General features: G+C 41.1%; 1 protein-coding gene across 1 annotated transcript in view; it reads left to right on the plus strand.

Moving 5' to 3' along the window:
* Positions 1-15,249, plus strand: part of LOC103179026 (CUB and sushi domain-containing protein 1) — a 1,038,598-nt gene that overhangs the window by 850,128 nt on the left and 173,221 nt on the right. The window contains exons 32-35 of the mRNA XM_042332909.1: positions 2,257-2,370; positions 4,587-4,682; positions 13,073-13,276; positions 14,876-15,000. Of these exons, the coding sequence (XP_042188843.1) occupies positions 2,257-2,370; positions 4,587-4,682; positions 13,073-13,276; positions 14,876-15,000 (539 nt within the window). The remainder of the gene's footprint in view (positions 1-2,256; positions 2,371-4,586; positions 4,683-13,072; positions 13,277-14,875; positions 15,001-15,249) is intronic.

The following is a 15,249-nucleotide window of genomic DNA, read 5'->3' on the forward strand; positions in this document are numbered from 1 at the left end:
AATAGGGGAGCGAGGTAGTGAAGTATAGGGATCACACCTCTATCATCAAAGTTGTTAACCTCTTTTACAGATGTTACTGGCTTAAAGATTATAATAAGTACATAATGTCATCAATTATTTTCTTAATAATAACTATGATATTAAATGTTAAACGCAAGGAGTTTATTCAGCAACTAATGCCGTATAGAAAGCATGTGGACTACGTCTTTTTAGAAAGGATGTCAAAAGCCAGTGTATACGTGTTTGCGTGTTTGTGTGTGTGTGTGTATACGTGTTCACAGTAAACTTCTGATAACTCCTCTCCAAAGGAAAAGGGGTCAGTGACGAGTTATCTGGAGTGGCAAGATAGGCATAAAAAATGCATAAATAAATGTGGCAGCGATATTTTCAGTGTGGTGACTTAAGCGATTGTGACAAGTTCAGCCAGGGTTGAGTTATCAGGCGTTTACTGTATGTGTGTGTGTGTGTATGTGTTTAAGGGATGGGTGTTGACAATACAGGAACAAAAAAAATAGTTTTGACAGGCTTGTTAAGTGTCAGTGAATTGACGGTCAGCTACCCAGCTCCCAGGCTTTGTTCACAGCAGGTGTTTCTCTCCATTCGAGCCAATTTAACCTCACTTTCCAGATCCCCAAGACGCAACCTAGTCTTAGCCTGTAAGAGTGAGCGCTTTGCTTTGAAATTTAAGAGTGTGCAGAATTGTAAATTCAACCTTAATTCTAAAACCGCTTCACTTTTCATGTAAAAATATGATCTCTGTTTTACCAAAAGGATCGACTTTGATCGTCCTCACCTTCACCTGTAAATCCCTTTGCCCCCAGCACCTCCCCATCTCTGAGAACCATCTCTGAACCCCCTGCTCTACTTGTGCAGTCACCCTCTTGAACATTGGCGAGAAGGGATAGAGAAATGATTGGGCAGGGACAGCCCAGACATCCACTTTTTAATTAGTTGCCACGAAAATCATTTACATTTCTCGCTCTGCTTCATTTTACAACTCCTAACGTTTACAAGCTTATTAAAAAAAAGAAATGTCATTGGAGGTGGCTAGCGATCTTATCACAAACCACCAGTTGCTGGGATTGCATTCATTGCTTCGAGTGCCTTCCCCAAAAGTTGCCAGTCGTGAACTACATTTGCAGTTACAGTACCAGTGACACATTGGAAACTGAAACATAACCTTGACTTGTGACAGGTTATTAACTTACACAGGAATAGGAAAACAGTGCAAGCGAGAGAACACTGAATGATGAGAGTTGATTCAGAACACCGCACCCACTGCCACACGAGCACTATAAACATTTTATTGGAGCGTATCCGATACTTGTTACAAAATCTCTTGCCAGTTGGCATTCAACATTTGTAGGTCTGCAGCACCAAAGCCACATGAATTACATCAGAGACATGAGGAAGGGGAATTCACGGATATTCCCAGCTAAATCCCTAATATGGTACAGAATCAAGATGAGAGGATTTTAAATTGTGATTATTGCATGCAACCATGTCTAAACATCGAAGCCACAAATAGTTTACGTCTAACCGTGTTAGCAACTCTGTTTCTTCCTCCAGTTGTCTTTATTTAATGCAGTACCAGTTTATAATAATATTAATCATAATATTATTAATAATAATAATCCTTAGATTTCATATTACATTTTTCTTATCAGGAGGACATCTCAAAGGACTTCACCAGATTTATTGTTAAGTGTAGTGACTGTATTTTGTGGGTGATTTAACGTAAAGTATACACCAACCAGAACTAAAGCACATAAAGGACAATTAAATAACTATTGAAAACTGGATATTATCATGTGATCTGAAATAATTATTTGCTGAGCTCTTAACTCATGCATATCCAGTAAGGTGACAACAAGAGATTTATTGATGGTCCATTGTGGAGTCCTGTAGCTCAATGGTTAGAACACTCACCTTGCAAGCGAAACACCTGGGTTCAATTCCAGGCAGGGCAAAACCTTGGGCAAGTTTCCTTACTCCATATGCCTACTAATATTCCCTCCAAAACAAATCAATAATAAATTGTTCATTTCCAATCCACGGCTGTTTGTGGGACACTGCTGTGCGCAATTGGCTGCTGCTGCATTTCGCCCACTTTACAGTATATTCTGTGAAGCGCTTTGAGACGTCTAGAAGACGTGAAAAACGCTATATCAAAAGCAAGGATTATTATTATTAGTAGTAGTATATTGCATCAATGCTGCTTTGTAATTTCCTTCTTCCTGTGTGTTACCTTTGCAGTGGTGTTTGGACAGTTTGCGCATTTCCAGACAGCGTTGAACGATGTGGTTGAGTTGTTCGATGGACGCAGTCAGCAAGCCAGACTTCTCAGCTCCCTCTCTGGATCTCACTCAGGTACACCTCACCTCTCTTATGTTGTAGCCAAAGGGGAATTGGCAAGGATTTTAATGATTGAGTATCTCGGACCTCCAAAGCATTATGCTGTGGACGTCTGAACAAATTCCCCTCAATGTACATTTCATGGAATTGCTGTCAAGGAGAGATTGATTAGGGAGGGGGGTGGTTGTTGCAGTGGGGGAGGCTAATTTCCAGAGTTCTTCTCTACCTCACCTCTGTCCAGTTTTAAGATGAGCTTTTGGTTACTACCACTCTCCTGCCCTCTTCCGCATCCATCCATGCGGGCCACAAAGTATATAGTCAATTCACTTTATGGTATATTCTGTGAAGCGCTTTGAGACATCTCGAAGACGTGATAAGGCGCTATATAAAATGCAACAGATTATTATTATTATTATCCTCAGTTCCCCCTTCCACCCCAGCTCAGGGCTCCTAGACAGCTTTGTAAAGTGCTTTGAGACATTCTCCTGATATTAAAGACATTATATGCTTTGCAAGTGAGAGTCCTGAGTTCAATTCCAGGCAGGGCGAAACCCTGGGCAAGTTTCCTTACTCCACACAGAGCCTAATAATAATCCCTCCAAAAAACAAACAAAAAATAATAAATTGGACATTTTCAATCTACGACTGTTTGTGGGACATTGTTGTGCGCAATTGGCTGCCGCGTTCGCCCACAAATATACAGTCAATTCACTTTACAGTACATTCTGTGAAGCGCTTTGGGATGTCCTCCTGACGTGAAAAGCGCTATATCAAATGCAAGGATTATTATTATTATTCTGTGAAGCGCTTTGGGACGTCTAGAAGACGTGAAAAGTGCTTTCTCAAATCCAAGGATTATTATTATTATTATTTATTATATAAATATATAATTGATGCTTTTGTTCTGTGAATTATTCCACATTTTTATCAGTGTCTTAAATCTGTTGTTTCAATTCACTTCTTACTAGTTTTCATTTATATATTTTGTTGTTACTTTCTTATTATTTATAGTAATAAAATTCATAGTTTACCTTACCCGCACTGAGTGAATAAGATTTAACGGTACCTTTCTTTTTAGTTAAATTAGTTCTTAATTTGCAGTTATTCTGTGGAACAGTTTGCCCAGGGAAGTGGTGAAGACAGAGAATGTAAGCAGTTTCAGTAGGAAATTCAATGGTATTTTTGATAGAAAATGATTGGAGACATCAAGCTAGGGAGAGACATTAGTGTATTTGCATGTGCTACTCAAGTTGCGTAAAGTGGTCTTTTCCAGCACCTTGGGACATCCTCCCGACATGAAAGGCGATATACAAATGCAATTGTTGTTGTTGTTGTTTTCTATATTTTGCACAGTTTTTTGTTGTAAAATTCTTTCCAGGTTGTAAAACATAAATTTCTCTAATTTTCTTCTTAGCCCACACATCTTACAACTGAGATCAGTTTTCTCGCATCTTTTCACTCAGTGAGTTGCTCAGATAGGGAATGCTCTGCCAAGTAAGGTGGTAGTGGCAGAGTTCATTGTGGGTTTCACAAGGGATGTTGATGAGTGTATGAAGGATAGAGGTTTGAAGGGTTATGAGAATAGGGCATGGTGGTGGGATCAAATGTCAGCTTGTTTTGAGAGCTGGACAGATTCTATGGCCTCATTCTATGCTGCAAATTTCTATGATTCCATGATCAATCTTGTTGCTCGTTATGCACCTTTTCTAATGCCGTTCTATGAAGATCAGCATTTTTCGTTTCGTTTGAAGCTTATTTTGTTTTGCAATTTTCCACTTTCACATCTTTGAAAAATCACACACCTTGTTTAATGAATGGAGTACGAGACAGGCCAGATGGTCTGTTTCAAGTCTAACACAAAGTGTAATGTTCACATGAGTTTATATTTTAACTATAACAAGCACAGTGCAATCAGATGAAAGTGTACTGCCTGATTTTATTTTAAGATCAGTATCCGTCCCTTTTATCTTGTTAGTAAAAGAACACAGCAACTGCTTAACTTTATGGAGTTCCTCCAATTTACTGACTTCCTCCCCTCTTTCAAGGCACATCTCAAAAGTTAAAATCCAAAGCCCTTTCGATAATTTTTCTCTTCGCCAAACTCATCTTAAACTTGGGTACCCATTCAGTGCTTTGAGGACCCGAGACGTCCTCCCGATATGAAAAGCGCTCTGTAAATGTAAATGTGTATTGTATTGTAATTTTTGTGTCTTTATTTTTTTCTTCCTCAGGAGAAAGCCTACCTCTGGCCAAATCAAATCAAATTTTGCTGAGATTCAGTGCTAAGAGTGGAGCATCAACCAGAGGTTTTCACTTTGTTTATCAAGGTATAGAAAAGAATCTAATCAATCAGTTCTCTAAAGATTTGAAATGAGTTTAGGACATTGCTTAAGAGGTTGCTTGACGTTTTGGAATACTATCCCATTTTTGCTTTTGAGTCACTGGAGGCCAACTTTGGCCTCGCACTCAGAGTTGAAGGAAGTGTATATTTGGTTGTCTTAATCTCAGTCAATGTCCAGAGATTTATTAGCAGATGTTGCAATGTTTTCAGCATGAGACATCTGGTCAGAGAAAACAAAGTTGTATCATTAGGTTAGAAAGTTACAGGATTATCAGAACAGTTCTGTTTATTTTATTGTTCACCGACCCCCCTCCCCCCCCCGACCCCAGGATCAGTTTGTTTCTGGGTCTACTATCGACAGTCAGGCCTTCAGGCTTTCTGCCCCCATTCTCTGGAACTACATCTTGGAGCCCCTCTGTCTTGCCTCCTTTAAGGTCCATCTCAAGATTTTCCTTTTCGACATTGCCTTTGATCATCTTCCCTCCTTAAGCTCCCCTTGCTCTCCACCCATCTCTGATCCCAACCCGCAGCTTCCGTCGTGGAAGGCGCCATATAAATGTAATTTTGTTGTTGTTCAGGCCCCATGTCAGGATTGAAATCATAGTCTAGGCTGACATTCCACTGCAAGGTGCAGGTGGGGGGGGGGGGGTTGTTAAGTGTTAAAACTGAGGTCCCAGAACCTTGCAAGTTAAAGACTCTGTGTCACTTTTCAAAACAGGAAGGAAATTTCTCCTAGTGTCCTTCAGATAAAAATTGGTCATTCACTTAATGGATATTTGAGGTCTTGCTGCGTGCAAATTGACTGCTGTATTTGCCTACTAAAAACAGTTACTTGTAATTGCTTCAGTGCTTTGAAACATTTGAAGGTGATTAAGTGCTATGGAAATGTAAGTTATGTCCTTCTTGCTTGCTTGCTTTGAGTACTTGGAGCTTTGCTCTGATTGCTTTGTGATGTCTAAGGTTGCACTGTCGAGCTTGGCCAATGTTACAGACAGGTCAGCCTTACTGTGAACAAAATCTTCAGATCTGTAGAATCAATAGGTATTTTGGTATTGGGCCTGAAAGGTGCTGTTTTATTTGAACAGAGCAAATAATTGACTTGATTTTAGTTAACTTGGAAATAAAAAAGACATCCTCTTTTGTCAAGAAATACAAAACTGAACTTGCCAGGGTTTTTTGTTTGGACAGCCAGGTGTCTGACACCTGCACGAACCCATCATTGATGTTTAAAAGTATCCAAATCAGACTAAGCTATTCACATATGTATGTCAATTACACATGGAAATTTCCATGTGTCTACAGTGAAATGGACACTCTTCTTGGAGGGATGTATCCTGCTTACCTAATTCTGCAGAGTATTTGGTGCAGTTCAGCAAGAACTAAACCTTGGGGATCCCTAAGTGTGCTTTGGGTTACTGCTGGACATTAGCCTGCCAAAACCACCTAGTTTGCCATTCAGAGCATTGTTTGGTAAGATTCCTGCTTCCTGGCCAGCTAGGACTACCCTACCCATTAGGGATTTGGTTTGCAGAGTTAACAGGAGCTGAGTGCGAAGAATCCCTGGCTCTAGTGACTGGTCTGGCCCTGCAAGTCCTACTGAATCATCGTCTGTCATCAGCAGTGCCCTGGAGTACTGCAGTGAACCAACCGGGCTCAGGAACTCGACCAAGAGCTACCAAGACCTCTCCAGGGGATTGACTCAATTCCGATATTCCATTGTCAAGCATGTTACCCTAGAGCTAGTTCAGCACCCGTAACCGCCCCCACCCCCGGCGGATAGTCCTTGCCAGATTGTTGCATTGAGTCATGTTCAAGAGATTAATAATTGAAAATCTGGGTTCAATTTAAATAGAATAGGCTGACTTTAGAATCAACTCAGCAACACGATCTTGTTGTCTCTGAGTCGAGAATATTATTGATGACCTTTTCATCCTGAAATGTGTTTTGTGTAATAAAAATAAGACAAAGCAACTGTTAAAAATAGGACCAAAGTAGGTTTTCAACGTGCTCTGTGATATACTTAGCATTGTTTCCTTAGGAACACAACCCTATGTGGTTGTTGCAATTCAGCTGCTGTCTTTGTGCTACGAGAAGAATGTTTGTCAAATGATGGCACAGTGGCACCACGCGGAAGAGGTTTCAAATGCTGCACCGCGGTTTAGTGGGGATCATTTAATGCTCCGATATTGAGTGACTAAAGCTTACCCCGTTGCTTTAAACTGATTCTGGAGGTCTTTTCTAAGAGGAGTGGGGAGGGAAATGGGTAGGAAGGACACCTCCTGAGTACCTCCTAACAGTTGACTCTAAGCAGCACCGCCTCTCAATCCCATTATGCGCACAGCTCCATTAGACCACGGCATTAAAACAGCGGAGAATAGCATGTTTGCCCTCACAAAGAAATAAGTCCATCATCTGTAACCGGCTGAAATAGAGCTAATAAAGGCTCTTTGGTGTCTCATTCCTTTGATCTCTGTTTGTGATTGATTGTGCCCTGAAGAGCTGCACATTGATCTTTTCAAAGTGCTGTTTATTAATTTTACAGAGCAAATTATAAAAGGCTTTCAAATTAGGATTGCCAGTGTCTACTTAAGCCAAAGGAGCTCTTTGTGTCTGGGCAGTCATTTTCTTTTATTATTCCCCAGTTTCAGCAGTTTAAATTTTCTTTTCTCTTCCACTTTACTCTGTCGGTCTGATGAAAGTATTCAGTCAGCTTGGGGTTCAGTTCTGTGAACACTTGTTACCCCCAGTATTTTGGAACTATATTTATTGTGAGGCTAAATACCTTCAGGAGAGGAGAGGAACAGAAGGGGGCAGGAGGAAGAGATGAAAAATCCGCAGACATATTAAAACAGCTATCAAGATAAAAAGGGAATGTGCAGTCCTGGGAAGTCACTGCATTGATGTAACTGCCATCCTTCGGATGCGAAATTAAACCAAGGTCGAGTCTGCTTCTCAAATAATAATAATAATAACCTTTGCCTTTCATTGGGCGCCTTATCACGTCAATATGGCTCAAAGCTCTTCAGGGTTTTTCTGTAACCTTTGGTCACTATGTATATTCTACGCACATACAGTAGCCAATTTAATGAATTTAATGAAATTAATGGACAATTTATTTTATCCTGAAGATTGTTGGCCAGGACTGAGGGAGAAATTCCATTGTCTTTAAGAATAATGTCATGAGATCTTTAGCATCAATCTGATTGAGCAGACAAGGACCTCGGTTTAAAGTTTCATCTTTGAGGATGGCACCTCAAATCTGCAGAGCTCCTCCACAATTGCAAATTGAACCCTTAACCTTCTGACTCAGAAGTGAAAATGTTACAAAAAGGAGCCAGATTCAAAGATAGACGTTAAAGATCCCATGAGACAATTGAAAAAGAGAAGAGAATAGCTAGAAATTGTTCAGATAAATTAGTCACTTCATGGCTCTTTGTGGAAACTTGCTGAATGCAAAAAAGCTGATTACAAATGAACCATCACTGCACTTGACAGCATTTAATTGTGAAGTATTTGAGAAATGTCAATGTTAAGCAAGGATTGTTGTACATTATGGAAGGTACTGTGTAATTTAGCCATTTCACTAAAGCATAAGATACATGAGAAATTGAGAAAAGAAAATGCAAGAAAGATGAAGTGGAGGCAACACAGGTTTTCAGGTTAAGAAATGTGTTCTCTGTGAGTTGCTAAGCTCCCGAAGGTCAGCCCAGAAGCACTGCTGGCAAAAATCGTGATGCAATTACTGACTTACCTAATTCTCCCTTCATCCTTGTGTATTCCTATTGGATTCTTTGCTGGATGTTAGGCATGGCCACAAGATTGCATCTGCAGAAATGCACTCCAATCAATTTCTGTTTTACCATTTAGATCTCACTGCTGGCTTTGGGAAGAGAAGTCTCATCCCTCTTTTTTAAAAATAAGTTCAATGTTTGCAGGCTCTCAAAAAGTATCAAAATGACTTAGACTGAAAATCGCTCTAGCTGTAAATAAGAGCAAGGTCAATTTGTGACCGTCAGTCACCTACTTTTCACTTCCCCACATACACTTTATCCAAGTCCTTGTTGCAACTAGAATTAATGGGAGATTTCCCTGGTTTGCTCTGAATTATATTCAGTGTATTGCACTGTTTGGTAGTAAATACAAATTGGTGTTGTTTCCTTCGATTTTCTCCCCCGCCCCATATCTAAATTTATCAATGTTAAACTTCGGTCAATAGTATGGCAGAGTACTGTTGATGATAACACCTTGGGCCGAAAGTAGGTGCATTTCCGACAGTGCAGCACACCCCCAGCACTGCACCGGAGTGTCAGCCTAGACAATTGCGAGTTCAAAATCCCATAGTGGGGCTTGAACCCACAAGCTTCTGATTCAGAGACGAGAGTGCTACCCACTGAGCCAACATTTCATCTTCAATGTGAAATTTGTGGGGATTATCATCATTCAATGGGGATACTGTGGCCCTATGAATTTCTGGTCTTTAACACTAAACAACTGCGAGGTAGCAGTGCATCCCTCCACCTTCTGGAGAACAGTTTCTTCCCCCTGCTTAATTGTCAGTTTGATCACTGCCATTTATTTACGAGGGATGTTTATTTAAAATTCTAGCCATCGGAACTTAAATGTTTTGTTTTGCCTACAAACTACACACCGACTGATGCTTTACAGTAAATCCAAATCCTGTGAAGCGCTTTGAGATATCCTTGAGCCGTACTGAGGCTTGATGTCAAATGCAAGGAATATCATTGTTTTTTTTCTAGCCATGATCTGCCAAAGATGTGCAAAATCTCCCCAGTACAGTGATAATATTTTCCTGATCAGCCTAGCTCAGGAGCTACGGAAAACCTTCCTCAACATTAAGACTGAGTTTAAGAATTTTTCCAAAATTCTGTAAATTACTCCAAAATTCTGTACAAAATTCTGTAATTTTTCCAACATTTGGTCAGTCAATCGACAAGTGTTTGTGAGACACTGCTGTGTGCAATTGGCTGCCTTGTTTCTCCCACAAAATATGCAGTCTCTTCACTTTACAGTATATTCTGTGAAGTGGTTTGAGACGTCTCGATAAGGTACTATGTCAAATGCAAGGATTATTATTATTTTTACAATCTTAATCTTTAAAACAGCGGTCTCAAGGCTAATATTGGGATAAATCTGAAACTCAGGGAGCTCAGGCAGTTCACTGTCCTGCTTTCTCCCCACTCCACTACCCGCTGCCTCTGCTTGGCTCTGGTCTCCTGCTTATCCCTCGTTCCCTCCGCTGCACTATCGGCAGCCGCACATTCAGCCACTACTCCCAAAGCTTTAGAATTCGCTCTCCCAATCCCTCCTCCCCCTTCCCTGAAGACCCAACTTTTCGACCATGCCTACGGTCAACTTCTCCCTCCCCTCGGCTCGGCTTTAAGTTCCGCTACTGTTAAGTCCTCCGTGACACTGCCCTCCATGAAGGGCACAATATAATTGCAAGTTGATCTCTCCTAAGTAGCACAAAATAAACTTGGTAATATTAACCAGGTCATTTAATGGAGACATGTATGATTTTAAGAATCACAGATAAGAGAAAAAATTGCTAAAAATTGTGTGCAGAGGCTGTTCTAAATCCTAATTGTTCCAAAATCTAAATTTTGAAACAAAATGTTTTTTGTTGTAAAAAGTCAAATCGTTTAATACTCTCTGACACTTACAGATGTTGTCTGGGTTTGGTTTAATCCTTGCTGCACTGTGTTTCGCCATCTGCCCTGTGTCAGCTACTCATCAAGTAGGGATGAATAAATAAAAGCTTTAACAAGGGAGCTCACAGTCCTTTGCAACAGGGCTGTAGTTAGGTTGATGCGGCAATCCTGTTTCAGAGCACACAAAATTGGTCTTGGGAGACCCTTTGAACCACTGAAGCTTCAGTTGTTTGACTTAGCTAATAACAAATGTTTAGGAACCAGGCGTAATAGGAGATTTTGCAGGAACATTTGTCCAGTGATCCTCATTAGCCGTGATAAATATTCAGGGTGCCTTCAAAATTCTCTGCATTCAATTTTATGATTTCTCGTGAAAGGCACTCAAAGGAGATACGTGAAAACCCCTGAGAATAGTAGTCGCATGAATAATCCAGACTGAAAAGTCAATCATTTTATTTATCACCTTCCCTTCCAGACTGACCTTATTTGCCGTTCACTTTTACGCTGTATTGATTTCAATTTTACCGCACAGCAGCGAGCAGCATTTTGCAAAGGCAAGGGATGAAGAATTGATATACAGAATAGCATGCTTTCTGATTGTGGCTTCTTGTGTCCATGTAAGGGAAAAGTATGATGGGCATAGCAATCTGATCTGTAAGTGTAAAGGCTTTCTTCTCTGGGTGCCTAACGGGTAACCTGCATTACTCCACGTCTGTGCAGTCATGTGAGTCAAATGATTGTCAGATCACAGCAGACATATGTAGTAACCTTGGACACCTTGGAGACTGTCATGTGGATTGGATTCTATTGCATTCGTTACCAAAGATATATTTACAATGCTTGTGTTATCGGTGGTGAAGGAAACATAGGAGAATGATTCACTTACACCTGACAAAGAATATGGAGTTCTTGCAGACTTTGCCTACAAAACACATTGTCAATTCACTTCATAGTTTATCCTGTGAAGCGCTTTGGGATCTCCTTCTGATGTGAAAGGGGTTATACTGAATGTGCTCTGCCTGGCAAGCTTTCCCACTGCTTCGCCTACTAAAATCACTTAACCATTAGGGTTAGGGCTTGCAGAGTTAACGGGAGCTGAGTGCAAAAAATCCCTGCCCTTAGTGATCTATCTACCCTGTCGACAAGACAGGCTGGTGCGTCTGTCAACAACAATGTCCTGGAGTACTGTGGACCCTCTTGGCTCAGGAACTGGATGACTGTGACCGTCACAGAGGATTAACTCGATTCTGACATTGTGTTGCCAAACATGTCACCTTGAGGAAAACTCAGTTTTAAGGATATCCTGCTTACCTCCCCCACAAGGAGTATCGACATCATGTAGATATAATACAACAATAGCGTCCAGTTCACCTTTCAAATTATTTTTCAGAAAGTTACTCTGGGACTTGATGCACCACAAGCCTTTTATTGTAGCTGTGAATAATGGAGTGGGCCTGTGAGGTAACCGTGGTGTTTCTCATAGCTAAAACGCTGAATTTCCTTTCATTACGAAGTTGGAGATAAATTACTTACCTCGTGCTCATTGCTAATGTGAGAAATACCCTTTGTTTGCTTCAGGTGCACCTGCGGCGAAAGCAGATGTTTCGCTCTAAATGTTTCCACATTGAGGTTAAATGTTTCCATTAAAAAGAGGCTGCCTGGTGAAATCTGATTGTAAGCCTCAGTTCAAAGCTGATGAGTAATGTATCTCTCCTAAATTACTAATGCAATCCTGACAAGCAATTATTTAGCCCAGAATCTGAATGCTCATTTCATTTGCTCACCTCATTTTCTGACGATACTAATTCCTTTGTGTTCAAAGTTTATCCTGTGAAGCGCTTTGAGATCTCTTACTGATGTGAAAGGGGTTATACCGAATGTGCACTGCCTGGCAGTCACACAGTCACACTATAAAGAGACACATAATAGAGCTCTCTAAATTGATGAGAGGTTTTGATAGTCAATAGGGAGAAATTACTTCACTAGTCAGTGAGTCATTGACCAGAGGGCAGCAATTTTAAATAGTTAGCTCGGTTTCTGCAAGTGTCAGACACCAAACTGACCAAAATAAAATCAGGATCCTTTTGAAGAACCTTACAGAAAAGTATGAGACAGAGATCCAGGAAGATTAATTTTATCATATTTCTCTAGCTGTAAGATAAACCAAGGCAATTGATGGGCTCCAGAGAACATTTCATTCATCTGTGTAATAATCGCTTACGAATAGAATCACATCACTTTACAATGGATCTTGCAGAGTGCTCTGAGACATTTTGATAATAAATTGATTTATCAAACACATGGGTTATTGTTACTCAGCATTATGTACTTGCAGAATATGGATATAAGAAAGTAAATGTGGTTCTCGCTTCTAAGATACTTCTGGGAGTAATGAGACACATACAAGAGAGGAGAAATTCATAATTACTAAGACCTATGCACTTATTACAGTCGATTCACTTTACAGTATATCCTGTGAAGTGCGTTGAGATGTGAAGTGCTTTGAGATGTCTCGGCGACACGTGATAAGGCGCTATATCAAATGCTAGGATTATTTTTATTATTATTATAGAGCAGTTCCGCAACAATGTGATTTAAACATCAGCTTGCATCGAAATATTGACTTTGTGCGAGCACATAAAATATTATTCTTACAGGAAATTGTGTTTGCTCAAGCGTTTTCACTAATTCCTGTTTTGCTCTCCAGCTGTTCCTCGTACCAGTGCCACCCAGTGCACCTCAGTACCTGAGCCCAGATACGGCAGGCGAATAGGTTCCGAGTTTTCCGCAGGTTCTGTGATTCGTTTTGAATGCAGCCCAGGTTATTACCTGCTGGGCTCAAAGGCTATTCAGTGCCAGGCCGTGTTGAATGGCCTAGCGCAATGGAACGACACGATACCAAACTGCATAGGTAAGTCCTGCATCGGGTTCTAAGTGGGGCGACTGTGCTTAATAAATGGATTGGATTTCTCTTAGGAAGTTATATGGCGAGTGTATAGAGGTGAGACGATGGTTGTAAATAGACTCTGGCATAAGATGGAGGTCCTTGGGATAGGTGCCAATGTGTCAAGCATCACAGCACTGGAGTGCCTCCTATGTACATGTTGGATATCACCAAGTTCATACTAGCAACAAGTAAGGACTGCTCAATATAGTGCAGGGTTAGAAAAGATGAGATGTGCACAGTCAAGGAGAATGATATATAAACACACGCAAATAGATACCATCAGGATAGATAAAACGAGATAAACAAGGAGAGGGAGAGAGAGAATCAGAGAGGAAGGGAAAGCCACACAAAGAGAGAGAGAAACAGTCTTACTGTTCTCTAACCAACCTCTCTATCCATGACAAACACATTTGTTTTAATTCCATGGATCATAATCTTTTCAGATTATGATCTGGGGCTTTTCTGGGGCCTAGGGGCTTTTCAGAGCCCCTAGGCTCTGGAACTCTATCCCCCAGTGCCTTCGCCTCGCCTCCTCCCTTTCCTCCTTCAAGGCCGGTCTCAAGACCTTTCTCTTTGACCGTGCCTTCAGCTCCCCTCTCGACTCTCTACCCCCTCCTCGCTCCCTCCCTTCCCTCCCCTCACCCTGACCATTTCCCCCCTTCTCAGGTCCTGACCCAACTGTACAGGGCCTTGGGACGTCCTCCCGACGTGAAAGGCGCTCTATAAATGGAATTTTGTTGTTGTTGTTGTTTTCTATATGCCTTTTACATGGTAGTTTATCAAATGTGTTTCGAAAATCCACATAAACCACATTGGCTAATACTCCAACACTAAAGAGAAGACATTTGGATTGTTTTCGTGGTGAATCTCAGTGCTGTTCACACCAGTGGACTCGGCTAACTCAATGCATCCCCTGTACCCTACTCTCTTCCCCGCCCCACTCCCTCCCCATTGGTGTTCAAGCTTGTTCTCACTGTCAGTCAATCTCTCCATCCTGGACTCTTGTCAGGAGCTGGGGGGGAGGGGTGGTTTGTAATCCCTCATTCAACCAAGGCAAAAAGGCAGCCGTGTCTCTCAAACTCAAGCTAAAGATTGCCTGGTTGATGCTGACTGGAAATGTTTGAGCCACAAGCTTTTCACTTGTTATCCGGCTAGTTATCAAGTCCCATGCTGTTACCGAATCCCATCCCATTAGCTACGGCAGAAGGGCGGGACATTTGGATTCAAATATACGTTTCGCCCACAAAATATTCAGTCAATTCACTTTACAGTATATTCTGTGAAGCTCTTTGAGATGTCTAACAACATGATAAGGTGCTATATCAAATGAGGGTATTATTATTATTATCATTTTTAAATGATTTGCCAAGATCTTGTCAACTGGTGGAACAGGCTCGATGGGCTGAATGACCTTCTTCCATTCCTCCTTTCCTATGTTCCAATGAAATAACAAGTTCGGCTCTAAATGTAATGTAAGAACTTGGAGCTTGAAGTTCCTACACTGTTGCATTTGTTGGTTGCGAGTCATTAAGGAAGGTAACCATTCCTGTTCTTCTCTTTCAGTGCCCTGTAATGCAAACCTGACAGAACGTAGAGGCACCATCCTCTCCCCCGGCTACCCCGAACCATATGGTAACAGCCTGAACTGTGTGTGGAAAATCACTGTAACCGAGGGAGCTGGTATCCAGGCAAGTTGTTCAACAGCAGAAATTAAACCTCTTCTTCAACATTTAAGGCAAACCAATATCTGGTTGGGTGGGGGGGTGGTGGTGGGTGCAGGTGCTGACATGGGTTGCGTAAGCTTTACATTTATACTAGTAATATTCATATTAATGCTGTGCTATTAATATCCCTTTTGCATTCATGTAGTCTATGCAGACATTGTACAGTAGAGAGTCAATTATCTGTACTAATTAGGACTGGCCCTCATTCTGGAT

Source organism: Callorhinchus milii, unplaced genomic scaffold (genome assembly GCF_018977255.1).
Source record: "Callorhinchus milii isolate IMCB2004 unplaced genomic scaffold, IMCB_Cmil_1.0 Scaffold3, whole genome shotgun sequence".
NCBI classification, from domain to species: domain Eukaryota; kingdom Metazoa; phylum Chordata; class Chondrichthyes; order Chimaeriformes; family Callorhinchidae; genus Callorhinchus; species Callorhinchus milii.